The sequence below is a fragment of the Sander lucioperca genome, chromosome 17, assembly GCF_008315115.2.
Source record: "Sander lucioperca isolate FBNREF2018 chromosome 17, SLUC_FBN_1.2, whole genome shotgun sequence".
NCBI lineage: Eukaryota > Metazoa > Chordata > Actinopteri > Perciformes > Percidae > Sander > Sander lucioperca.
The window spans coordinates 5,806,291-5,833,572 of NC_050189.1; the positions used below are offsets into that span (position 1 = coordinate 5,806,291).

General features: G+C 40.3%; 4 protein-coding genes and 1 long non-coding RNA gene across 18 annotated transcripts in view; 3 read left to right on the forward strand and 2 right to left on the reverse strand.

Moving 5' to 3' along the window:
- intu (inturned planar cell polarity protein) overlaps positions 1 to 898 on the forward strand; it is a 29,457-nt gene extending 28,559 nt beyond the window's left edge. For 4 of the 6 annotated variants that reach the window (XM_035993530.1, XM_031304451.2, XM_035993531.1 and 1 more), the window contains one exon: positions 210 to 898. In XM_035993530.1, coding sequence (XP_035849423.1) covers positions 210 to 321 — 112 coding nt within the window. In that variant the 3' untranslated portion in view covers positions 322 to 898. The remainder of the gene's footprint in view (positions 1 to 209) is intronic. The other 2 variants (XR_004895462.1, XM_035993529.1) reach the window with 1 other exon arrangement.
- Positions 774 to 9,612, reverse strand: ino80b (INO80 complex subunit B). Of its 5 annotated transcripts, none has more exons than XM_031304486.2 (6): positions 8,893 to 9,612; positions 6,959 to 7,078; positions 3,925 to 4,105; positions 3,640 to 3,812; positions 1,945 to 2,117; positions 774 to 1,832 (listed from the first exon to the last, which is right to left on the reverse strand). In XM_031304486.2, exons 2-6 carry the CDS (start codon positions 6,996 to 6,998, stop codon positions 1,377 to 1,379), a joined length of 1,023 nt encoding a protein of 340 aa, XP_031160346.1. In that variant the 5' UTR covers positions 6,999 to 7,078; positions 8,893 to 9,612; the 3' UTR covers positions 774 to 1,376. The 5 variants fall into 5 exon arrangements, with proteins under 5 accessions (XP_031160346.1, XP_031160347.1, XP_035849439.1 ...); XM_031304487.1 differs by lacking the exon at positions 8,893 to 9,612 and adding an exon at positions 7,565 to 7,649; XM_035993546.1 differs by lacking the exon at positions 8,893 to 9,612 and adding an exon at positions 7,446 to 7,464.
- Positions 7,567 to 15,209, forward strand: aadat (aminoadipate aminotransferase). Of its 2 annotated transcripts, none has more exons than XM_031304477.2 (14): positions 7,567 to 7,800; positions 8,172 to 8,243; positions 8,775 to 8,943; positions 9,609 to 9,741; positions 10,409 to 10,483; positions 10,906 to 11,115; positions 11,336 to 11,401; positions 11,590 to 11,672; positions 12,277 to 12,373; positions 12,894 to 12,955; positions 13,118 to 13,182; positions 13,810 to 13,922; positions 14,710 to 14,811; positions 14,908 to 15,209. In XM_031304477.2, the coding sequence occupies exons 2-14, from the start codon at positions 8,177 to 8,179 to the stop codon at positions 14,947 to 14,949; spliced, it is 1,284 nt and encodes a 427-aa protein (XP_031160337.1). In that variant the 5' UTR covers positions 7,567 to 7,800; positions 8,172 to 8,176; the 3' UTR covers positions 14,950 to 15,209. The 2 variants fall into 2 exon arrangements, with proteins under 2 accessions (XP_031160337.1, XP_031160338.1); XM_031304478.2 differs by having other exon boundaries at positions 13,816 to 13,922.
- LOC116053387 lies at positions 11,477 to 17,373 on the reverse strand. Its single transcript, XR_004105813.2, has 2 exons — positions 17,251 to 17,373; positions 11,477 to 12,599 (listed from the first exon to the last, which is right to left on the reverse strand). It is a non-coding gene; the product is annotated as an uncharacterized LOC116053387 (long non-coding RNA).
- Positions 17,374 to 17,787: 414 nt separating this feature from the next.
- On the forward strand, positions 17,788 to 27,282 carry mfap3l (microfibril associated protein 3 like). Of its 4 annotated transcripts, none has more exons than XM_035993542.1 (3): positions 17,788 to 18,081; positions 19,927 to 20,321; positions 24,776 to 27,282. In XM_035993542.1, the coding sequence occupies exons 2-3, from the start codon at positions 20,000 to 20,002 to the stop codon at positions 25,714 to 25,716; spliced, it is 1,263 nt and encodes a 420-aa protein (XP_035849435.1). In that variant the 5' UTR covers positions 17,788 to 18,081; positions 19,927 to 19,999; the 3' UTR covers positions 25,717 to 27,282. The 4 variants fall into 4 exon arrangements, with proteins under 4 accessions (XP_035849435.1, XP_031160339.1, XP_031160340.1 ...); XM_031304479.2 differs by having other exon boundaries at positions 17,937 to 18,081; positions 19,916 to 20,321; XM_031304480.2 differs by lacking the exon at positions 17,788 to 18,081 and adding an exon at positions 18,166 to 18,261 and having other exon boundaries at positions 19,916 to 20,321.

Here is a 27,282-nt window from a genome sequence, read left to right on the forward strand (position 1 = left end):
TTTACCCACTGGTATTGTAGATAGTCATAACTGTTATTTAGAATCCCCTAGAGTAAGCTATATAAAAAACAAAATCTATCAACTTGTCTATGAAACGTAATATTTATCTCTAACTTAAGTCATTTTTAGCATTATAGTAACAGCACCGGTCTCTCCAAAGTCCATGCCTTTTTCTTACGTCCCAATCTCTCTCTTTTTTTGTCTTTTAGACGGATGTTGCTTGAGCCCGTCCCTCAGGAATTCTACGTGTGTTTCCATGACTCGGTGGCAGAGGTTCCTGTAGAGATGGCCTTCAGACTCTCCTTCGGACTGGCCTTTTGATTATTAGATCTCTGACAATGGACACACAAACTACAACATTTCTTGTAGCATCAGTTGCATTCTCAGGAAATCAGTTCAAACGGTTCTGCTTGTAAAACACCTGAGAGCAAATGTGGGGATTTTGTGCGGAGTCTAAATCTAACGATGTGCCTCAGTTTCACAGATGAGAGCGTGACTCTGGCCTTACAGCAGTGATAAAGCAAATAGTGAGTTCAAACCAGGTCATTTTTGTGCCTTGTTACTCAACAGACATGTGTGCAAGGGTCTTTTTGTATATGAAAAGCCTCTCATTCATTGAATACCTCAGACACTTTGGTGTAAGCCTCTGATAAGAGCAGATAAAAACCTGCCATAAAGTTTACTAAACTGGACCAATAAAACCTACGCTGTGGCACACATCTTCATGTTGACAGAGCAAATAAGGTTGTACTGATATTGTCACAATTTGTATGCAGTGTTGGAAAGGCATTTTATTTGTAACTTAATTTAAGATGTACAGTTTTGTATGGAAATTGATACATGGGTTACAAAATTGAGATTAAAGAAGCACTACAGTTTCTCTTCTAATCTTTCAAAATTAAATTTTCTTGTCGTTGACATCCTTGGTCAGTTTTTACATACGTACATCATTTTACATTATTGACTAAATGAAAAACAGTCCAAGCTAGTGGAAATAATGCTACTCCTCCAAACGTATACAAAAATATTCATTTTATATAGTCTTCAACAAATGGAAATCATAAATATTGTATTATATTTGGTACACAGATTTTTAGATCCTAACATTTCATAATGTACATAATTGAATTGTGTAACCAGCATCACTGCAGGGAAAACCATTATTATCAATATGACACAGCTACAAACAAGTGTAAATCCACATTCCTAGACCTGACCAGATTTATGTTTAAAGTTCAAATTATACCTACCACATCTGTGGAGTCACGAGCATCTATGTAATGTAATGAAATGTTTATAACCACGTGGACTGTACGCACCTTCATCACATCCCAACGTATTTACAGAACCACATCCATTAAGAATATATTCGTCCCTTAAAGTTCAAGCAGCAAGTTCCTCTTGTAACACTCGAGGCTGCAGAGAGGAACCCCAGTCTTTGAGCAGGAGTACTTCTTGAGGTTGGTGCAGCCGCTGGCCCCACATTTCACCGGGGCTGCTGGTGGAGGACAGGGGGGTGTTGGGGCCGGAGCGGGGACCCCGGTAGGGAAGGAGATGGCCATGCCCTGGGCGCAGTCGCTGTACCGGACCATGGGACACTGATTCTGCCTGGACTTCCTCTCTCTCATGCTTTTGATCTTGGCCTTGCTGGTTTTTGTCAGTCTCTCTATTGTCTGGTTCTTGTTCTCTTCTGCCTTCTTTGCGGCCTGCAGGCGTCTCTTTCGGGCTCGTTCCTCCCGCTTCTGCATCATCTCTGCGGTCATCTCTTTCTCCTTGTAACCCATGGGGAGCTCCAGGAGAGGCTGGCTCTGCTGCTTGTGTAGCAGGGCTTTCTGAACACAAACAAAGAAATAAAAATCACACTCAGGGATGTATGTTTATAGCTGCTTAAAGCATTTGATTGATCAATACAGGACTGAAGGGCATGTTTCTGCTCTTGCTCACCTGTCTGGCTGTGAGCAGAGACTCATCAACCTCCTTCTTCAGCTCTCCGTTGTCGTCCAGCTCTCCCTTCTCCAGAGCGTCCAACCACCTCTCCTCCTCGTCCACAGGCACGCCCAGCATGGAGTCTGAGTCTATGTCTGGCATAGGGGACGAGGCCAGGTTGCTGTCTTCATCTGATACAGAACAAACAGAATAAACATGATGCATTTATTGTCCAACCAAGGCCAGATAATTGTTTTGACCATAGTACAAAACCCTAATTAACAGATTTTAACTTCCATTCACTGTGCTCCTGACAGTGCAAAAGTTATTGATTTGAATGAAGGAAAATTGTAAACATCACAACCATTTAAGCTTTTGTTTAGCATTCAGTGGATGTTGTCTGAAAACCCATTAAGGTAAATTTCTACATCCATAATAGAGGTAACATATCTTAACGTACAGTACCAGTGTTTTTTCAATTTAAGTTAACTTTAAATGTTTGCATCAATGTGATACAGTTAATACTAGTAGTATAGTTAATTAGTTGTATTGTCCTACTGTTTAAGGGATCCAATGGTTCCCAACCTTTTTGCCTTGTGATCACTTAAAATGAAATAAAGTTTACTTGTGACCCCTGACCTCGGTGTGTGGACATGAGTTATGAGCGGTAAGGAGATTGTTGTATTTAAAGGTCCTATGACATGGTGCTTTTTGGATGCTTTTATATAGACCTTAGTGGTCCCCTAATACTGTATCTGAAGTCTCTTTTATATAGACCTTAGTGGTCCCCTAATACTGTATCTGAAGTCTCTTTTATATAGACCTTAGTGGTCCCCTAATACTGTATCTGAAGTCTCTTTTATATAGGCCTTAGTGGTCCCCTAATACTGTATCTGAAGTCTCTTTTATATAGGCCTTAGTGGTCCCCTAATACTGTATCTGAAGTCTCTTTTATATAGACCTTAGTGGTCCCCTAATACTGTATCTGAAGTCTCTTTCCTGAAATTCAGCCTTGGTGCAGAATTACAGCCACTAGAGCCAGTCCCACAATGAGCTTTCCTTAGGATGTGCCATTTCTGTGTCTGTAGCTTTAAATGCTATTGAGGAGGAGGACATGCTTCGCTTGTTTTCAAGCCATGATGTCTCTCTCTCTCTCTCATGGGTGGGCCAAATTCTCTGGGCGGGCAAAGCAGAGAAAGGGGAGGTAATCTTGCTCCTTATGACAACATAAGGAGGAGATTCCAGATCGGCCCATCTGAGCTTTCATTTTCTCAAAGACAGAGCAGGATACCCAGAGCTTGGTTTACATCTATCGCCATTTCTAGCCGCTGGGGGACCATAGGCAGGCTGGGGGAACTCATATTAATGTTAAAAAAAACTCATAAAGTGAAATGTTTATGCCACGGGACCTTTAAAGGCTTTTTTAAAAGGCCAAAAGAGATAAAGAGTGTCCTGTATTTCACAAGAAGAGAAATGTCAGAAAAATAAACAATTCTTAACTAGGGGTACGATGATATGGTCTCAAGGGAAATATTGGTAATAAGTGCGTAAAGGCATTGATTGTTCACTTGCTTCATTTACCTGTAATGAAGCCTTTAAGAAAAGGAAAAGGCAACATGTAACCTCTATCACAATATTAAGATACATAAACCACAGATGATCTGCTCTAATAACTTTTCATCAAGCTCCGGTATATAGTATCTTGTAACTTACCCAGCCAGGCCCGATACTGCTCCAAAGGTACAGAGGGCTCATCGTCGTCCTCATCATCATCATCATCATCATCATCGTCGTCGTCGTCGTCATCATCATCATCAACATTATTAATAATCATCAAGGGGGAGGGAGGACAAGCCACACCGGGATGCACGGTGAAGGTGGGAACGCTGTTACAGACAGAAAACAGAAACTCGCCGAGTGATTGGGTTTCTATGAAACTGAGTACTACTGACATTTTGGTTCACCAACAAACTGACCACCTTTGACATCCTGCCTCACCTCTTGGTCCCCAGCGTCTGTCCTCCCAGTTTGATCTTGAGTCGGAGCTGTGGAGGAGGCCGAGGAACCACCACAGGCTCGGGCTCTGGGGCCTCGGCGAAGCTGTGGTGCTTCCTCTTGTGCTTCTTGTGTTTTTTGTGTTTCCGCTTGTGAACGCTGTGCAGGCTTGAGCCGCCTTCACCTGCAGAAGACGAGAGAAAAGCAACAAATAAATACTATAAACACGTATGAACTAAGAAATGATGGTTGCCATTTCCTTGCCATGTCAGCCAAGAAGATTTATATGAAGCAAAAACAATTAGCAGTCCAAGAACATTTTACTGTTGATATTTGGTAGACTGCTCACAACAAAATGAACAAAAATATAAGACGAGTTAAAAAATGCATTAAAACCAATAATAATAATAATAATAATAATAATAATGTTTCACTGAACACCTTACACTGTGACCAGAGTTAGTTGATGGTATAATAAAGTGAATGTACTGTATACTTAGTTGCTAGTTTATTAGTTACACCTTTTAAAAACAGTCCTGCAATAAATCTTACCTTTATGAAGAGTATAATGTTTAGTTTCCATTTATATATTTTAGAGATGTGTTGAAATCTGTTTTTACGTTATATATTAACGCACATGTTGGGACTATTATCCCTGTACAGTCACATTTGTTATAGTATTTTTATGGCATCTTTTTTTGTTTTACTTTTCTATTCTATATTTATGTTCTTGACTGTTGCAGTACTTTGCTTTTATTTTCATTTCCTCTTAATTATGTTTTTGTATGCACCAAACACCATGGCAAATTTCTTGTGAGAGAAAATCTACTTGATAATAAACCTTATTCTGATTTTAACTCTAGGTTGGAGGGTTGGAGGGTGTAGTTTGTGGAACTGCATTGCATTATGTGAAGCGGTTTCTGTTATTTAGCCTACCCTCTAACTAGGGCTGCACGATATTAGGGAAATGTCTAATTGCGATTATTTTGACTGATATTGCGATTGCGATATGATTCATGATATTGGAGGGAATGATTTTGTGAGGATCTGTACGAAACAAAGATTTTTTCTTAAGTCTGTAGGATACGATTTGTAGGCCGGTGTTATGTCCCTACTGGTTTCCACACTAACTGGTTTCCGTATATTGTGTTTACCTAACAGCAGCAGTTGTTGCTGCCTCTATCGCCAGATTCGTCACACAATCACAAACATATTACTGGTGATTTTGAAATCTCTTCCCAGATCTACTGCGGCGAATATGATGGAATAAGTGAGCACTACATCACAGCCACATACAAAAAAGAAATTTAAGAAAATAAAATGATTGCAAGATTGTGTCGAGATGGTTTCAATCTCACAAGGGCAAAAACATATAATCACCTGTTAACAGCAGCTCTACGCTGTGAGCTACGAAGCTCATGGATCTTCTCATGTTGTCTTGAGTTGATCTGAACAACTGGTTACCTGGGTTTACTTTAGAAAATACCCGAACGTATTTATCATGTTTCTTTCTATAGCTACGGCTATATTGACCACTGTAGCCTACATTACAGCCCCCTACGACACTACACAGGTCTATGGTAAAAAAAAAAATAGTGACGATCTAACTCAGATAAAACTGTAAACATACAGTACGAGCCGAGTGAGCCACTGAGCCAGGAAATGTCGAATACAAGTGGTAATATTCTACCCACAAGTTCTGAAGGCATGGACGTCATGATTTACAGTAAAGCTTAATTTTGTATAGGCCTATATTGAATAGTAAAACATACCTCTGTGTTTGACAGACAGACATAACACAGTGTTATTTGAGCTTGTGTGTCTATCGAATGATTCTATCCAAAGCGATGTTCTAATCATAGACTGTTAATATTTACAGTCTATGGTTCTAATCAAACTCCAACACAGCATAGCGTTATTTAAATTATTTAAGGAGCATTGAGCTCAGACGATATGTTTCTTTCTCTGGGTTCAATGAGTGCGCCTCTCGTGGACACAATAAAACACTGCCTAAGCCCAGGGTAACAAGTTGTTTTAGCTTTTCATGTGGCTCAGTGTTAGCTTGTCCGAGTTATATCCTTATATTCTTATATACAGTCTATGGTTATATCGTCACTGTTTAACAGTATTTATAGTCATATGTGTAATGTTGTAGGGGCTGTAATGTAGTGGTAATATAGCCGTAGCCGCGAGAAAAGAATCATGATAAATACGATCGTGTGTTTTCTAAGAGTAACGGTTTTCTACAGCCTATGGGAGTAACCAGTTGTTTCAGATAAAACCAAAACAAACTGTTACCTGGATGCTGACGTAGTTGAGTAATGCCTACTGGAAACAAGCTCGCAGCGTAGAGCTGCGGACATGAAGAGTATGTGTTTTTTCTTTCGACAGTTCGAAACCAGCTCTACGCAAACTTGCAATTATTGTATTTTCTTTAATTTATGTTTTGCATGTGGCTGCGATGTAGTGCTCATTTATACAATCATATTCGCAGCAATAGATATGAGATGCGACCTGAAAATCGCCAGTAATGGGTTTGTGATTGTTTGACGAATGATAGAGGCAGCAACAACTGCTGCTGTTAGGTAAACACAATATACGGAAACCAGTTAGTGTGGAAACCAGTAGGGACATAACACCGGGATGTCTCTGCAGCAGCACAATACTTTATTTTAGAATGGTTTGACACACATTTTGCCTTTAACAAATATTTCGCTCCCCCTGCAATTTGGATATTGCACTGGTTCATATTGCGATTTCGATAAAATTGCGATTAATTGTGCAGCCCTACCTCTAACCCGATAAATATGGAGTGGACAAAATAAACACCTCTCACTATAAATGTAATACTATGAAACAGCGGCAAAAAATACAACCTTAAACATTATAACTTTTTATGGAGGTAGGATTTATGGGAGGACTGTTGTATTAGCTTTAAAACGTGTACCTGATAACTGAGTGTATATTTCGGCATAAGGAAAGCATAACTCTGCGTATGAAAATGATTACTTAAATGCTAATAATCGTATATACTTACAGAGAAACCTGGGGTGAATCATGTCTTTCCTTTTCCCCATTGAAACGACGACAGGGATGTAAACACCAAAGACAGGACACAGCCTCTACATGGCAGCAGAAATCTCAGTTATCTGGAAAACTGAGAAGCACACGCGATAAGCCATACAGCATATTTCCTTTCTATTTATTTAGAAAATCATGTAAGGTTTGTTTGGACGAGGCCGTTAGTTTTAACCTTAATTGTAACGTTAAGTCAACTGCCCTAATTTAGCCGGGAGATACTCACATTTGCTAGCAAGCATTCAACGTCTGAAAAAAACTCCATTGCAAAAATAGATTCGAGTTACCAGTTTAAAAGAAAATTGATGTGGCACAGACTGCAAGCCTGAAGCAATTTTGACTGTACTGATTTAAAATTAAGCTAACGTTATACAACTTGTCATACACACGAGCAAGCTAAGCTAAATATGCTCGTATAAGGCTACGCTAACAACACGGAAGTTCACCTGCTTCGTCATTTCCGGTAAGTCTGAGCCCTTGGATTCTTGGTTCGCTGCCTTCTAGTGGACAAAAACAAATATAATAATAGTAATGATAATGAATAGTCAAGATGGAGGACACTCACAATGAATGTGAACAATTATGCTGTCTTGAATTGTACAGCCAGAGACGAGGATCTTTGGTACAGCAAAGTTGACGTTAGCTAGCCGAAACTCCGGTAGCTATAATTGTGCATTTGCTTTACATCTTGGGTAATGTAGTTCACGAAACGGACGCAGCAGGTTGACCACTTTAAATTTCGGTGTATCAAGAAATACATTATCCAGAAGCCCCCGGGGCCGTCAAGCCGAGCTACGCAAGGTCAGTTACACAGCCCGAACGTGGTCGAGTTAAAACCTATTATATACAGTCTATGGTTAAAACCGTTAAATGTATTCAGTATACTTTATGTTCACCTGCTCGTTGTAGTGATTAATGTAAAGTAATTTAGTCATTTCCGTTGTGAAACGGTGTCATTCAGTCTGCCTGCAAGCATGTTGAAATTGGGAATTATTTGTTATGCCATGTTGTCTTTGGTCACATAGGGTTACAGCGTGTTATATTAAACAGAAAATTATAACACAGACGCTTCGCTCAGACATTCTGCAACAGGTGAAAGCTGAATAAACAAATAAATCCAATGTATGTATCAGTATGTGAGGGTAAATATGTCTGATTTCATAATTTCGCAGGAATCATGAATTACGCTCGGTTTCTGACAGCCGTCAGCGCAGCTAGAAAGCCCTCCCCTATCAGGATGCTTAGTAAGTATGTTCTCTTAATACATCCATGGTATATACCGGTATGTGTGGTATCTAGTGAACTTTTTTTGCATGGCCAGATAAACCTACTATTAAGCAGCTGAGCCCCATTCCTCCTTGTCTGCGTGCAGCAGCATACAGTTTAGCCCATTACCACGTTAATGAAAGCTTAAGTGATGCACATGGTCTAACAGATGTCAATTGATTTAGCACAAACCAGTTGACACACAGTAGGATGCCTAAGCACAAACTGGGCCACATTTCATTGAAAATAAAAAAAGCCTCTTAGACACTTACTTGTGGCCAACTTTTACATTTAATCACTGTCTTAATAGAATAAAAGTAACACTTTTTCCATGTCACTTTTATTAACTTGGCCATACACAGAGATACAGTCACTGAAATGCTGCTAAAACAACAATAGCAATATGTATGTAAAGTGGGAACAAATAAATGCCTAAAACAACAAATGTTGCCTTATTTTAGCCCAAATGTCTATCTATCCATCTCATCTATTTCTCCACCGGTATAAAGCCGAGCTGCAGCAGCGGTCACCTCCGTCCCTGATCTCTTTGGCGGGAGGAGCGCCCAACCCCAACACCTTCCCCTTCCAGTCAGCATCCATTAAGTTGAAGAACGGACAGACGCTCACCTTCGATGATGCAGCGATGAAGAGGGCTCTGCAGTACTCTGCCTCTAATGGGTGACAGATTAACACAGGAGTCCTTCTTTTGTAGAATCAGTCACTTATTTGTGAGATTTTCCTTCAAATTCCAATGGTTTTATGGTTAAATGGAGTAAGCAGTGATAATAGATCGTTTATATGGGGCATCTAGAGATTGAGACACCGACCACATCTTCTGTTGGAATCCGGCCCATCTCTATCCCTCATTTCCTGTCATCTCTCCCTAGTATTGCTGTCTAATAAATAAATAAAATGCCCCCAAAATAATGATACAAAGGTTAATTCAACAAGGAGAAATCTGGACTTCAAACCCATACAGAGTATCATACACCTACATGCCCAAATATGTATCTCTTTTGTGTTTGGTGCTCAGAGCTCTCCAACATATCACCAGTTAAAAACAGTGTAGGCAGTAATATCTTGTTTCTGGAGTTTCATGTTGATGTAATTTACAGTTTTGTAGGTGAAAGCCTCCCTTTGTCTAAATTACTTTGTATGCTTATTCCAAACAACATTTTTCTCAAAAACATACCTAGCAACAGCACTTAGAAAAAGCTTTCATTAATGTAATATTGGTTAGACTGACAAAACAGAAGCATACTGTACTATTTATATAACAAAACAGCAGATTATTACAGTGTCAAGTGTGTTGTGTAGTAAGTCTAATTTCTATTCCTACGTAGAATACCTGAGCTGCTGACGTGGATGAAGAACCTGCAGAAGGACCTCCACGACCCACCGACCGCCAGTTACGCCCCTGAGAACGGCCAGATGGACATGTGTGTGACCACGGGGAGCCAGGAGGGGCTCTGTAAGGTACGGACACCTCCAGCTGTAGTCTATATCCACGACCTTCCACTTCCGCGATTGCTCCGTTGCTGCCGGATATTCCACCGTATGTCCTTTTTTTCGACCAGATTTTCGTTACCTAACCTTCCGGTGTGTTGGAATTCTAAACTTCGGTGCATCTCTGTAGGGTAAATCGAGATAGCTGGCTAGACTGTCTGTCCAATCTGAGTTTTCTGTTGCACGACCAAAACAAGTTCCTTCCTGAGGCTATTTTCCAGCGGCACTGGGGCTCCGTGCAGTGCTTAGCGCCGCCCATGATGATTTTGATTGGTTTAAAGAAATGCCAATAAACCAGAGCATGTTTTTCTCCCATCCCGGAATGCTGTGTGGACTAGCCAGACCCTCTTCCGCAGCGCTGTGAAGGAAGGTCTGGCAAAGCGAGACTACTCCAGCTGCAGCACTTCTATTCACTGTCACTCATGCTGTTTGTGTAGCCAGCTGTTTGACGGTCAGATGTAAAAAACACAGGGTCACATAAAGACGTTAGTGCCATTAACATTTTGTTAAAACATACTTAATCTTTTTTAAGCTTAACATTTAAATTATGACTAATGACCTTTCCTAATGTTTATAAGAATTGCTTATAAACATAATTTTGAAGTGATGACATGTTTTAAATGTTTTTGGGTTTCAGGTGTTTGAGATGCTGGTCAACCCTGGAGACAACGTTCTGCTGGATGCACCCACGTATTCAGGCACACTGGCAGCGGTGAGAGAGCACTCTATAATAGGTCTGCAACGATTATTTTCATAGTCGATTAATCTGTTGACTATTTTCTCGATTAGTTGTTTAGTCTATAAAATGTCAAAAACATTGTGAAAAATGTCGATCAGTGTTTATCAAAGCCCTAGATGACATTCTCAAATGTCTTGTTTTGTCCACAACTCAAAGATATTCAGTTTACTGCCACAGAGGAGTGAAGAAACTAAAAAAATATTCACATTTAATAAGCTGGAATCAGAGAACGTTTTACCTTTTTTTTCAAAACAGATTACTCAAACCGATTATCAAAATAGTTGGCAGTTACTTTAATAGTTGACAACTAATCTTTGCAGCTCTAATTTATAACAACACAAACATGCAGGAACTTAAGCTTCTGTGACCTTCCAAACTTCTTTTTTCCTCTGTAGCTCCAGCCGCTCGGCTGCAACTTAATCAATGTCCCCAGCGATCAGCACGGCATGATACCAGCAGCCCTGAAGGAGGTTTTGTCTCGGTGGGACCCCTCAGAGGTTCATAAGCCCAGCAGCACTGCCCCCAAGATCCTCTACACCATCCCCAACGGAGGAAACCCCACCGGTGCCTCCATGACGGCTCAGAGGAAGCAGGAAGTGTATGAGGTTTGTCTCCCCTCTGCAAAGTCACAAAACAAAGACTCATGTAGTCGTAAATATGTCTGCATGCACACACTGCAGATAATTTATGAATCACTCCTCTCTCAGTCTGATTTATGCAAAGCAGTCAGTGAACCACTGACTCTGCTAATTAGAGCTTGTAGTGAAGCTGATTTCCCTGCAGATTCACAGTCATTTTCTAATGTCCTCCGGTCTTTTTTAATAGCTGGCCAGGCAGTACGACATGCTTATCATTGAGGACGACCCATACTTCTTCCTGCAGTTTGACAAGGTACAAAAAGAGTTCACTCCCCTCATCTGTTCGTCAAAGAAAGTTACTTTTCTGTCATGTGAAATAGTTAATTTGTCTCATTTGTTGTTACTTTATGATCTGATCTTTTTGGATAACCATGAATTAAGTTAACAATCCAATTGATGACATAAGAATTCATGTTCCTGTATGTCTCATCTATTTGGCAGCCGTGGGCTCCCACGTTTCTCTCCATGGATGTTGACAGGAGGATCATCAGGACAGACTCCTTCTCTAAGATCCTGTCTTCAGGGTGAGCGTCTGAATCTGAGTGTGTGTGTGTGTGTGTGTTTAAACCCAGTGCATCTGAAGCTCTGCTGTTGCCATTTAAGATTCTATTGACTGTTACATCACAGTGTTTGTGCTTTTCCTTTAACGAGTCAGGACCAGATATGTAAACAGGGTGTGTTTTTTTCCCCCCCAGTCTATTGTACAGTATCGTATTTAATTTGCTTGTGTAATCCCCACCGGTCACATCTGATGGTTTGCTTGTAGGAAACCATATTGTTTTCTTTAGCTTGTATTGAGCACATAATGAAAACTTTTAAAAGTACGAACACTCCTAAAAACCCCTATTAACATATTATAGATACTTCCTTTTTACATTTACATCATAAGCATCTTAAACTATAAGATCTTTAAAACACCACAGATTATGACATTGTGTGCTGACGGTCAATGACCTGCCTTATTTTTATTACGACATAGGATAGGGTTAATTTTAAAATTAATGTTTTTTTTTTTTTGTTTTTTTTTTGAAAGACCAGGTAAATGTCACTATATATTCAAAGCCACATTATGCAGAACTTCACCAGCATGTTTATGTCTTTCTATGACTGATTGTCTGTGTGTTTTAGGCTGAGGATAGGTTTTGTAACCGGTCCCAAACCGCTGGTGGATAGGGTGGTGCTGCACATCCAGGCCTCCACAATGCACACTAGTACCTTCACGCAGGTGAATGAAACCTTAACTTTACACAGCCACACCCTGCTCATCAACATTGCATTACTGGTTTAGCTGTAAACAGATTCTGACACCATAGACTTGTACATACTGCCAGCTTCTGTTCCAATCCTTCAGCAAGCCAGATTTGCATAAACTCACCAGCGAGAAGGCTGTGTGTTGTCTCCCTACAGCTGAAGCCAAACAAGATGTTGCGATGCGTCTGGATCAGCAGCAGCTGCAGAGGAGGTTTTAATAAGGAAAAAGAGGGATTAATTAGGATCTGCCAAAAAACTGCTGTCACCCTCCTCTAAATCAATCCTCACCACCTGCTTTTTCATATAATCTGTACTAAAACTCAAATATTTAAAATTGGAAACAAGAACAGAACAAAACAAACATTTAAAGGCTCTATTGTGGGAAAAAAAAGGTGTGTCATGCTCCAACCGCACGGATTATCTGTTGCAGGGTAACATATTTTGAATCTGTGCCAGTCATTACATGATATAACATGCGTCCTGCCTCCTTTCAGCTCATGGTGTCTCAGTTGTTGCACAGTTGGGGCCAAGAGGGTTTCCTCCAACACATAGAGGGGTACGTTACTTCGCACAATGCTACTGTACAGCCTTATTTGCTCTGCAGGACTGATTTGACTGGTTAAGAAAACAATTAGATCCATTTCTAACCAACAGTGCCATTCAATAGAGTCAGCCACTCTTGCATCGATGCATGACACAGATTTCTTTCCTCTCACAGGGTGATTGAGTTTTACAGGAAACAGCGTGATGCCATGATCACCTCTGCAGACAAGTGGCTGAAAGGTTTGTGAAAAAAAGTTGAACTACCAAAAGTTGCATTTTGGTGTGACACACTTAATGTAAACATAATGTACTTTTTAATATTCTTTTACTGAAATAAAAAATAGACACAAATCGAATTCTGTATCAAGACAGATCTGACATTTGTGGATAATATGGGTCCTGTCTGGACTGTCCGATCAGTAATACAAAAAGTGGGCAGCTGCAGTATTTACTGTTGCTAAAAGTAAAGCAGATTTTCTTAAGTAATTTACATTAATACAGACCTGCATTATTATAATGCTGTATGGTCTGACTTAGCGCCTTAAAGGCGGAGAGGGGAAAAAACTATTTGGGTACCTGTCTTATTTAGTTTTTGTATTGTCTGTTTTGTTCGTATTTGTTTTACCTTTTCTCTAAGAAGTGACATTAGCGGTCTATACCATTCCCTGTTGTAAAAAAGCAAACATTTGTTGTGAAAGGTTTTCCGAGTCACATCAGTACAGTTTTCTTGAGGCCACCGCTTGGTGACCATTTGAGGAACTGTGTGTGTGTGTGTGTGTGTGTGTGTGTGTGTGTGTGTGTGTGTGTGTGTGTGTGTGTGTGTGTGTGTGTGTGTGTGTGTGTGTGTGTGTGTGTGTGTGTGTGTGTGTGTAGATGTAGCAGAGTGGCACACCCCATCGGCAGGCATGTTCCTGTGGATTAAGCTAAAGGGCATAGCCGATACCCAACAGCTCATTATGAAGAAAGCCTTGGAGAAAGAGGTCAGCGCACAACTTGTTCCTATTGTATTTCTATTTAAACCCTCACATATTAATCTCTTTTTGTGATTTAATTAGGGAACAAAACCCAATTAACTCATATCTACTATACTCTAATATGCCAATAGCAGGCACCTAGAATGCATTTTGGAGCTTTTTTGTGTCAGTTTGTGAGCAGATGTTTTGCACCAGGGGCAAGGCAGGTTTTGTTTCTGAATAGAGTGTAGGATGGTGCATGTAAAGCGTCCATTGTGAGTAATGTGAGTGGGTTTAGCAACTGAGCGCTTTCCCTCCCACACACACAGAACGTTTCTAAATTTGGCTGGTAAGCCATGTATAAACAAGAGTGGGTACAATCAGGCTTTTCCAAGGTCTGTACAGTGCATCCAGACAGCAGATAGTAAAGACTGGCTCTGTCCAAAGGAAGAAAAGAAAAAACTCTATCTAATGAATTAACATGTTATGTCTAATTTGTTTAAACCTTATAAAATCAAAGTTTAAAAACTATTTGTGGTTTATGTGTGGGACTGTTTATGGCCAATTAAAAAAATGAATTTGTCTGGCTTTACAATTACTTTAATACACTAACAACTACTGATAATACAAATTAAATAAATAATAAAAAAAAAGGTTAGTGTTGTTCTCACAAAGAGAATTAATCAATATTTTATTCTCTAACTCTGACCTTGGATGCATAGAAAGATCAGCTGTGTAGAAACTGGAAAACCAGACAAAAGCAATGTAAATATTAAGTAACATGAGCCATGTCTCTTTGTATGTGTGCTAAAAGGTACTGCTGGTTCCCGGAGGCGTCTTCATGATCAACAGTAGTGACCCCTGTCCCTACGTCAGAGCAGCCTTTTCTCTCTCCACACCAGAGCAGATTGATGAGGTATACACACACACACACACACACACACACATACACACACACACACACACACACACACACACTATAATGACTAATCTCTTATATTTATTTCGACAGGCTTTCAGAAGACTCTCCTCTCTCATCAAAGAGGCTTTGTGATCAAACCCCTAATTTGTAAAAAAAAAACCATTATATCTAAGCTTAAATATATTTTAATATTGTGTAACCTCCCCTAACAAAAGAAGACACACAGCATGCATGTACTTGGTGCTGACCATTGAAAGCCATTTGGAGCAATGAATAATTATTAAAAAGAAAGAAAATACACTACAAGTTCATCATTTGTTACTCCGTTATTACACTACACAGTGAAGATGTCTTTTAGTTTTTAATGTACAAAAAAATAAAATAACTTTTTTTATCATTCTGTATTTTGTCTTTTGAGTCTGTATGTTTGTGACTGCTGCTCCACTAAAACCTCAACATTGTAAATACAGTTACAAAAAATAGATTTCCCACCCCATTAGTAATAGAGAGACCACATAGCTTTTACCCTGTGGATACAACAGTTACACCACTTGATATCATTGTTTAGTGTATTAGTTGAATAGTATGTCTGTGGTTATTGTGGCTCTAGGAGACCTTACAACAAATGCATATAGATTATGCAGCCATATTTCTGTTAAAGTGTGATGATATATTTTAAGTCTGCATCTTTTTCTCTCATTTTTCTCTCAAGTTTAGCAAAGCACAGCCAGCTATGAAATGTTGCTTTATCGCAATCTAACAAGGCTCAATAGATTTGTTTTGGAAATGTGTAATTTCAAAAAGGTGGTACAAAAGTCCTCCTAAACATGAACTCTTCCTGCACTTGACTGGACAAATTCATCTTTTAGTTGGGATGGTTTTTTTCCTTTTAAAAAGGGTAAAAACTCTAGTAACACTTTTAGTATCCAGAACAACTGTATTATGAGTCCGACGCAAGGGTTGCACAGACAAAAGCCACACGTCCTTTTACAATAAAGTAGTTCTTAAAACTGCAACTGTTGCAAGAGCATTTAACACCATTTCCACTTCTTTGTTCACCTTTTTTTTTTTTTTTAAAGATAATTTTTTGGGCTTTTCCGCCTTTAATTTGACAGGCCAGCTAGGTGAGAAAGGGGAGGAAGACATGCAGGAAATCGTCACAGGTCGAATTCAAACCCTGGACCTTTGTGTCGAGGCATAAACCTTTCAGTACATCTGTGCCTGCTCTACCTCTGAGCCAACCCGGCCACTTCTTTGTTCACCTTTTGAAGGTGTCTTTGCCTTTGCTTAAAACAGTGTGTAACAAGTGGTGACTTATCTGGAAATGTTTTTATAAAATCAAAGCTATCATTTAATGCAGGTGCATAAGTTATGAAAACAAACGGGTTACATCACATCTAAACCAAAACATCTAATCTAGTTTATTATTTATTATAAATTAATTTAAGCTATAATTTGGCTGTTTATTATTGGTCGCAGAAGATAAAAGAAACATATTGGTGTTTGTATGTAGTAGGATTTTTGCCGCCTATAAGTTAAAAACTGCATCAAATCCACCTAACATTTACTGTAAATTTTACAGTCTGACTTATGATTGAAGTAAACATTCAGCTGGTGCAGCAGGGTGCTGGGGTTTGACCCTCTATGTTTACTGATGACCTAAAGCAAAACCTGCATGTTCAGCGATCACGTAACAGTACCTGCTGACAACAATAGGGTTTGTGTGGTGGAAACTTTGTACAGACTGTCTCCTTGTTGTGTTAATATGTAGCACTTTGGGAGTAGGGTGACCGTGCTCTTGGAGGTGTTTGTGTAAAGCTAAAACATTAATCCGTAAAGGATAATGAGGTCAGAGGGTCGGTTTAAAAATCCAGATTTTGCAACGCTTATGTACTGTGAAGAAAGGTATTGAAATTATCTCGTAAAAACTACAATTTCTCTCACACACACACACACACACACACATTAATTTAAATATCCATATTTCTATACATAGATGACAAATTATTGACTTAGTTATTGACTGTCTGCTGAGGCCTTGGCACAGAGTGTTGATTTCAGACTTTGTTCCTTCAAGGTCAGACAATTATCAATTCTGGCACATAAACAAACAGCCCAGATAACCCTGACTTGGTCTTTATTTAGAGGTGCCTCTGTCCAGCCTTTATTTCTTCCAGGAAATATTTTGTTTCAATGAGAAGTCTGCCGTTTCTTCCTGTTTTTTTATGCTCCTGATACTATTTTTTTTTAATCTGCTATCCACAACACTAAGTTTGCCTCAAACGTCTTTTCATTGTCCAACTTTTAGCTTTAATTGATGATAAATGCTGAAGAAAATGAGTTTTCACCATAGTCATTGTATGCCATGTCTTAAAGACGTGCACAGAAAGGTCTACTACCTGTACCACAAAATTAAATGTACTTGCACTTTACCTTTATGTGAGGAGTTTTCAAGTCCATTTGTTGTGTCTGATGGCAAACTGAGAAGCTCCCCAGACACTGCTGCTGTCTCCTCAAGGAAGAGGCCAGGTTACAAACATACAACAGGAATACAGATGGGGGACAAATATAAGGACAACACAACATGAAGTGCTTAAGTAAGCCTCAATCTTTGGTGTAGCTGTGTTGAGATTTTGTGATTTTAAAGCTGCACTAATCAATTGTCAGTGGATCAGATGACTATGTGAAAGGAGTTGCTTGTAGGGGCAGGTACCTAAAGGAAATTATCATCCAACTCCCTTGTTTTCAGCCTTATGGAGCATTTATGGCAGACTTTAAGAAGACAGACACCCCCAGGACTTGGTTAAGACCAAAATAGAACTAAAAAGAGAGTGAATATTGGACTTACAGAAGCATTATTGTGTATCATGTGTCAGCATTGTGTTTGCAGCTTGTTCTGCTGCCCTTGAGTGTCAAGTCAATTACTGCATCTTTAAACATGGGCAAGGAAATAGCATCAAAAGTAACATCAAAAGTAATTTATTACATGTTAACTATCTGTTCAGAATTGAACTTTTTTATTATTGTTTAAGTATACTAAATCAATGTCTTATTGACGTTATTGCCCCACCTGCTCTGGCAATACCAAGCAACTGAGCGATGTTGTCACCCAGTCTATCCTGAAGCACCGCTAACGTCACTTGCTCGTCACGTAGCGGACGACTAGCGGACGCGCGTAGACGGAGGATGATGGAGATGCGGTGAAATAGCTAACGACATATCATCGACTCTGGTGTTTACCACTAAACGGCGACAGACCAATATGTGAGTATGAAAGTGTTATTTATCAACTGGGAAACATAACATTAAATTGGTTTTAGTCAACGTTTAAGCTGCTGACGTCGACGCTGAGGTTGCCGTTTGGGCTTGCGTTGCGGCGATGTTACTGCATTTCTCGGCTTACATCCATACGCTCTCTACCGAGGATTCCGACTATTCTCTGAGGTAATATTTATTGTTAACTGTAGCACGTTAATTTATCTTTCGTTTTGTAAATATGAAAGAGCTAGCTACCTCACAACCGCTTGTTTGCTGATTGCAGTGGCACAGCTCTGGAAGGGTCTCGTGATGTAAAACAACCGTCCAGCACATAGCCATGTCCCACGCCCTTGTTTTGTGGTGTTTAGCGTTTAAACGGCACCGTTTAAGGCGACGAAATCTTGAAATCAGTCGCACATATGATTAATATATAATTAACTATTGCATTCACGATCGGACAGAGCGCGTATTATCCGCCTGCTTATTGTTGTTTTCAATGAGAGCGAAGCGTTTTGCTCGCTGCTTTTGCGTTGCTGAGCGCCTCGCGTTTTTTTTGCCGGAGCGTCCTGAACCGGCCGCCTCGAGTTGAAAAACTTCAGAGAGCGTATGAACGTATGACGCCATTTAACTTCAAAGCAAAATAACGGTTGGCTGAGATAGTTGCATGGATGTATTAAGAGAACGTTGCCTAGCAAGAATCACAAAAGACCCAATTGGTCTTCAACAAGGTAAAAGCAGCGCAGTGCGCCTCGCGTTTTGCAACCTGCAAACGCGCTCCGTCCGATGCCATCTTCGGGGGCTGTACGTGTGGCACTGGCAAGGAATTGAAATAGCAAATAGACGGAGCCCACACAGCTCCGTTATGTTGTAGTGGGGCTTTGTTTTCACATTAATCAAGCAAAAATGTGCTGTTTTAACACAGATAATAACGTTAGAAATGATCTGTTTTAGTGTTATTGCAAGGTATTGATACATATATATTTAATGTATTTCTATACGATGCAACTGCTTTTAACTGATACGTATAGTATTAGCTAGCTAACGTTAAATTTGCCTTGATGAAACCCCTGACTAAATGCTAATATTTTGTAATTTGAGCTAACTGAATGAACATGACAAGTATGTTAGTAAAATGGTACAGGCTATTTGCCAACAATTTTTGTGTGTGCTAAGACTTTCTTATTTTGCTTCAAATATAAGCTGTTTTTTGTTTTTCATTTTTAAAGTGCTGCAAGACTTAAAGGAAATGTTGATCTTTTTTTTTAAACTAAACGGCAAGGAACTTAAGGCATTTGTGAAGTTGCAACCAGCAGATTTTTGGTATTTTTGCTTAATAATTAACGAAATCAGTAATCATCAATAAAATAACCTTGCAGGGGAAAAAAACTTTTTATACATAGTAGATTTATTTAATTAGGGATTAAAAGATGAGTCGATCAAATGACAATAAATCGACAACTATTTTGACAGTCAATAGTATAGGTCATTTTTCAAGCTGGTTCTCGCTTCTCAAATGTGAGGACTTACTGCTTCTCTCCGTTTTATATAATTGTAAATGTAATATCTTTGGATTTTGGAATGTCAGTTGAACAAAACAAGCAATTTGAAGACTTCACCTTGGCCTCTGGGAAATTGTGAGGGGCATTTTTCACTTGTAGGCTAAATGATTAATAATAATGATAATAATCATAACCATTAGGTGCAATCCTGTAGTCATTTTAGGACTAGTTATAAAACAGCTTCCTTATCGGTCTGTTCCAGCTGCTGAGTGTCACAGACACAGTATGTTTTATTCTGCACCATCTCTGATTAACACGTCTATCACTTTCTTGTATTCTAGTGAGTTTTAAGTCACAGAACTGAATACCAAATTGCCTTCTACTATCAAGAGATAGCCAGCCTGCTGGATGGAGACCCAGGAGGAATGACAGAGTCTCCTTCCCCTTGGGTGACACACCGACAGCTCCAGAAAATGCACTGGGCCAGTGGATATGTTTTTCTGGTCCTGGCGTTCCTTATCGTCTCTCACACCACTGGGGCCTTATCTCTGGACTCGGATGGAAACCATACGGAACCCGACAATGTGACAGACAGCGGATTTGTCCCGGTTGTGTTCACAAAAGTGGGCCAGATAATTGCCCGTGAGGGGAAAAGCGCGCTGATTGATTGCAATGTCACCGGAGAGCCGTTCCCCAGTGTTCAGTGGTTCAACTCCCATGGAGACCGTCTGGACACGGAGATGAATGGTGAGACAGATTGTACTGTTACTTTAAACCTGGCTTCCTGTTCTCTTTGTCACCAGCACTGCCCGTCACTTAATTATAATTTCATTAGAAGTGAATACAGAATAGTGTCAGGTTTATTATTTACTATGAATAAGGCTTTGCAAGTTAACAATTAGACATTCAGGTGCATTTATAAATTGTAGCAAGTTGGTTATTTGTCAATACACGGCAACATGCACGCTACAGGTTTTCCCCCGGAAATGGTGTCACAGATGTGGTACGCCACCTAGATCCTTTATTTTGTAAATCGTCTGTCACTATGTTACTTGGGTATATTTATTGTAATACTGTACATTTTCTAGAAAATCGATTTAGAAACTGTTAATGAATAAAACAATCCAACCAATTCTGTTTTTGACTAATCCAGTGAATTAAATTACTGGCAAATAAAGAAACGTCATCAGATTGATGCAGAAGTCATTCTAAAATGAAAGTCTAATATTGCCATAAAGCAGTTTCTATATATATCACATTACATATTACCCACCCCTTATCAACAGATATTTTATTTAGAGTTGGACGTCATTGGTATTACTGGTATACCTACTGTAGTACACAGATAATGTACCAAGGATACTCACATAAATGTGGAAAACATTGCTGCTTCCCACTGGGAAATAGGACGGTAGCGTATCCTGATGCTTTGATGCACAGAAATCCACAGCCAGTGTCTTACATTGAAAACAATAGTAGCAATAGGTGTTTCAGTGCACATCATGCACCACTGGTGTGTTTCCTCTCAGGTACACAGAACACCAATCAGAGCAAGTGTTTAGGTATCACCTGTCTCTTTTAGGGGCAAGGAGAAGTGTTAAAAATGTTAGAGCTACAGTCAAAGAACAGGAAATCAACTCACCTTCTGGTTGAGTTTCTTAAAGGCCACTGTGCTGTGTTATGAATGCAGCCGTTAGAGCTTATAAATTCAGAGTTTCCATCTGGATACTTGATGTGTGACGGCATTACAGTTACAAGAAAATAAAGATACAATTATATTGTATATTCAAGGACATTCGGATGATAATGGCGGTTAACACTGTTTAACAAAAAAAAAAAGGGAAGAATGAAAATACAAGACAGGAACTGAAGATGTAGTGCTGTGATGATTTTAGGCCTGGTTCCAGTCTGATATGACGTAGACGTTTCTTTCTGAATCTTTAGTCCTCATGTTCAAAAGTCAGGCCTTAAGTTCCTAAGGGGAATTTAGCTCAATTATTGCACATTTTGTCCGGCAGCAGTGATTATTTTCTTGCTGGGATTGGAGGTGCTCGCCAATTAGGTTCAGGAAATAATTCAGAAAGTTTTCACTATTGATTTTCATTCAAGCCGAGCCTCCACCGCTCGCATTTGAATATTGTGATTCACCTAAGAGAAGGAATGCAAAGCGAGGAGTCATTTTGATGCTTCTCCAGAGCTAGCCTGTTGAAACCTGCCATCGGAGACGAGAGGCAGCATTGTTATTATGACCCACAAACCCAGAGCAGCGTCTGTACCATTACAGAGCTTCTCCCCCTGGGCTACACACAGGAATATAATTAGGGAGGAGTTGACTGTCACCACAGCAGGCAGTACTTTACTCCGTAATAAACATGGGTTACTAACAGAGCAGTTTTACCACCCTTGCTTGTTTCTTCTGCAGATGTCCATCTATTACTCAGGCTGCTTCTCCTCCTCCAAACTTGCTTGTAGTATTGGGCAGCACATCAATCGCATCACATGATCTGGTGGTGGAGGTAAAATTAGAAATTTTGCTCTCGCATGAATAGGCGGATGGGCGGGACGCTGTTGTCGGCCAGTCTACATTTCCTGACCTCCCCTCCAGAGGATACCAGTGTGGGAAATTGATCGTGCTAGCAGTGGAGAAGGCAGCAGAAATGTTTTTATGCTCTCTTCCGGACTACAGATTTACAGACACCTTTTGTGACATCTGTCCATCTTTACTCCCACACAATAGAGACAGCAGGTAGTTGAGGAGGAGTTGCAGTTTAATTCACTAAAATGTCCCTGCTTGTGGATAAATGCTTCTATGAGAGTCATCCTTAAGGGCCAGTTCAGGACGAAGCACAAACCTTACAGTATACAGTTTTTTAGGAGCTGTTTTCAACCAAAGTTAGAAAACACTAATAACAGTTGACAGAACAATCAACAGCCCTGTTAGCTTAGCTTAGCATAAACACTGAAAACAAGAAGAAACAGCTAGACTGGCTCTGTTTTAAGGTAACATACCAGCCCCTCTAAAGCTCACTAATTAACACATAGTATCTTGTTTGTTTATTCCATACATAAACCAAAGTGTAAAAACAACTATTTGCAGTTTTACTGGGGTTTTGGGTCTATTTTGACTATTTATTGGCTCTGAACAGTTGCCACCATTAGGAAGTGTCAGCAGGCTGTTTCCCTGTTTCCAGTCTTTGTGCTAAGCTAAGCTAACCATCTGCTAGGGCTGCACGACATGACTTAAAATCAAATTGCACATTTGACCTCGATAATGATAAATGAACGATAATTAATCACGTTGTTCTAAATTCTCTTTTCTGAAGCCAAAATGTTTCCGGACGACGGACACTGCAGGTTTTTTGGGGTCAAGTTGCTCAGTCGACTCAGACTCGGTGTTTGGGTTATCCTCCATTATGCTGTCCATGCGGCTTACATGACTGGTCCGGGCAAAGTCACGTGACTACACACGCGGTGGAATGTTTTTAAGGAGAAAGTCAACAGGAATAAATTATCAAAATTATCGTCATAATAATACGTCGATAACAGCTTCAGAATTTCTCAGTCGATACATTTTCAATTAATCGTCCAGCCCTACCATCTGCTGCCCTCTTACTCCCTCAGTTTTATATTTAACAGGCAGGCATGAGAGTGGCATCAATCCACTTATATAACTCATCACCAGAAAGCAAATGAGCACATTTTCCAAAATGTCCATCTATTCCATTGAACTGCACAAAGGCTGTCACATCACCATATAGGTCGATCAGTTTATCAGTCAAGATAACCACAGTACCTCGTTACTTTGATAAGAACTGATAACCAAAGCAAATAATGGATTTTCACCAAACATACTACAGCCAGGCGTCACACACAGATATAAACTTGTACATGTACTCATGCTTGGATTTGAAGATATTAAAACACCAAGCGTATGCATTCGACTATAAAGCACAGATTTGATCCAGACGCTCTAATAGATAGCACCTAAGGCTGAGTTACCACAGGTGTCGACTGACCACCGCTGCTGGTCACTGCAAGTTGTTCCAGCTTCTACCGGTGTTCATTTTACATTGTATGAAACATTTTTTCAAAGGTTCTGGTTGCTAATGGACAGATGTTAACTCACTTTGCAACGGCCTCTGTTTGAAAGTTGTAGTGCGCTTTAACATTTGATACAATTGCAACACTGGAAAATTGTTATTTTTTTGTAATTTGAGAGAACTTAACCACTCCAACATGTAAATAGAACGTTCCTGTTTTGATTACTCAAACCTCATGCAGAGCAGCCGCGCCACCTGTTTAAATATTGAAGGCATGGCAGGAATATGAAGGTCACTGCTTCTCTCCTGTCTAAACTCACAATCTGATATACACATACACATCATGCACTAACATGGCACATACGGAACATAGAGTGGCTTTACATTTTAGAGCCAAAGGCTGAGATTAGCACGGATGGAGGCTCATACACGATATCACAGTGCACGCTGCTGTTTTGAAGGACTGCTAGGTTTAACGGCACTTGGTTTTTTTCATTGATTTATAAATATTTGTGCCAAAACAGTGTGTTCTGTTGAGCTGTCAGACTCCATAAAAAAAGAGTTAGAACAGTGCAACGTAAGCAGATCTGAGTAAGCAAGTTCCTCTTAGAAAGCAGCAAACAGCAGCTGCATTAACACTGCAGAGGAGAGTTTAGGGTTGTATCACACCGGGAGGAGGAGGAGCAGATGCATTAAGAGGATTTTCAGGGTTTAAACTTTGACCTCAGAGTGAGTTAGTAGGCCAACCACGTATTTAGTGGGTTATGTAGTGAGGTTGAGGTTGAGTGTTTTTAAAAGCAGGTAGCAAAGTCAAATTTTTTACCACACGGTACCACAAGTAATGGATTGGCTGTAGTATTTGTACTGCTTTGAGAATTTGTCAAAGAGTAGCTGGTTAAAACCTGTAGTTAAAGGTTTATTACAACTCATGTTTAATTTGTTATAGCATTGGCTATCAGTTATGATAATGATTGCATTCACCAAGTAATTTGTGAGATCTCAGAATGTGGAACATTCGCAAAAAATATGTCTTGGGGAAAAAAAGTCAGACCCTCATACACGTTGTAAACAGAAGAAAAAGAGCTACGAAAAAAAACCCAAGTTTTTATGAACCATAGTTTTCCTTTATTGATTTGTCAGGTTGTCCGTCTCTTTCTGCAGGTGATAAGTGGTGGCTGCTGGACACTGGTGTCCTAAACATCACCAGCATCGAGTTTGCAGACCGTGGAAAGTACACCTGCATGGCGTCCAATGTGCACGGCAGTTCCAACTGCACAGTGACGCTGCGAGTGATCTTCACCAACGGTGACATGGGCGTGTACTACATGGTGGTATGTCTGGTCACCTTCACCATCATTATGGCCCTGAACATCACACGCCTCTGCATGATGAGCAGCCACCTGAAGAAGACTGAGAAAGCCATCAACGAATTCTTCCGCACCGAGGGCGCCGAAAAGCTGCAGAAGGCCTTCGAGATAGCCAAGCGAATTCCCATCATCACCTCGGCCAAGACGCTGGAGCTGGCCAAGGTGACGCAGTTCAAGACCATGGAGTTTGCGCGGTACATCGAGGAGCTCGCTCGCAGCATCCCGCTGCCGCCGCTCATCATGAATTGCCGCACCTTCATGGAGGAGATCCTGGAGGTGGTGGGCGTGGAGGAGATGAGGCACACCTTTGTCAGACAAGCGCCCGAGGGATGCCGCGACACAGTGAGCAGGGTCATCGGGCCGAGAGACATCTTCTCCATCCTGCAGGAGAGGGAGAGGGAGAGACAGCGAGGGCAGGAGCGGGAGCGCAGCGAATCCCCCGCCGCCGACTCAGAGAACTCCTCAGTTCACGAGCAGCCGCAGCACATCGCCATCCAGGTGTCGGTCCACCCGCAGCAGCTCGCCATCGAGGGTTACTGCAGCATTGAAGAGCCACCTCAGCCGGAGGCCACACCCTCCTCGCCTCCCCCTTCCTCCCCCCCACCACTTGCTCCTCTTGAGCCCGAGGAGCAGCCTGAGGCCGAGGCAGAGCAGGACACCGACCAGGCTGCGCCCGAAGCAACAGACGCAAACGATACCCCTCCCTGCCAGGTGTTTTATGAGAGCCACGTGTGACGAGACAGGCAAACCCTCGGAGGAACAATAAATGATCCTGCTATGCATTTCCACTTGAAAATCAAGAAGAGGTCAACATGACATTTTTAATTTCCCATTTTGGAGTGAAACAATCACATTTTTATTTATGTTTTCTAGAGGGACAATCTCTTGAAACCTTTGTAGACTGTTCTGACAATAAATCATGAGGAAATCATGAGAGTCACTCTAGACTTTCATGCTTGATTGTACACAGCAGGGGTAATCAATAATATTATTAATGTAATAAGCAGTGATTGTAAAGTGACATTTCCTGTGTTGAGATTTTTATAGCTCAGACTATTATTTAAAGAAATAGGGTACTCACGGAGGGTGGGGAGGGCGAATGATTTTTTAGTTTTTAGTTTAGTTTAGTGCTAGGGTTTTCATGACTAACTCCAGAAATCTGCCTCAAGCTGCTCTTCATGCCGTTTTTCAAACCATGAAAGCTAAGCTTACTTCATCCGCTCAAGAATTCACATCCAGCTACTGTTACAGCTGATCCGTTATTGTACAACGTCCTGCTCACCTAGAGATGCATGCTGGACTGAAAAAAAAAAAAGAGTTTGGTCAACATTTCATGATTGTACAGCCTACTGTATTTCTACAAAAAACAAACAAGTAAGCCAGTTAAATCCTTAAAATGTGTGTATAGTAATTACCTGATTGGGTCACACACCTCTGGGTAGAGTGTTCGTCTGTTTCTTCTGAAATATTTTAGTATTATATTATTAGAGTATTATTACTACCCATTGTGGTGTGATTTTGTTAATCAGCTAGTTTAAGCCGTAAAAAAAACATTTTTTAGTTTTTAGTTTACTATTCTATAAAAATATCTCCTCAGTAGAGAAGAGTAGCTTCTTTTCCTCCGCCATGTGCTGATTTAGGCTTTTTATTTCATTTCTGACCCGTTCTTAGCAATGTCTTGCTTCTGCAGATGCTTTACAGCACCGTTGCATTTCTGCTGCATGTGAGAGTACACAGTGGGCCTAAAATAACTCCTTTCTTTCTTCTTTTGCTTGGCTAACAGTCCAGTCTGTGGCGGAGATGAACTGGATGCTCTTCGGCTTTTGCTGGTGGTCTTGAGATGGCTTTTTTTTGGTAGTGGAATAAAATAGAAGTGCTGTGTAAAAAAAAAAACATTGATTCCACAGTTTGGTCAGTTGTGTTTTTGTTTTCATCCCTCAGTCTCACACAAATAACTTTTTCAACCTTTGTTCCTAAATGTCTGTTAAATCAAAAAAAAGACACTGCTCACAAACTGTCCGTACATCCATGAGTACACTGCAAACAAATCTACAAATAGCTAATATACTTTTAATGGTTCCAATTTGCCAAAATGTAAACAAATATAGGCTAAAATAACATGACTTAAGTTGTAGCCTACAGCTCACTTAGCTCACCTATGTTCACTTTTGTCATTGGGCATGGAGCCATGGTTACAAGCTTGTGTCTCCTGATGTGACAAAGATGAGGAGGAAATGAATCTGCTGACAGAACTGGAAACCTTCAGCCGTCTGTCTCGAAGAGCGAAGCCGTTTGTTTGAA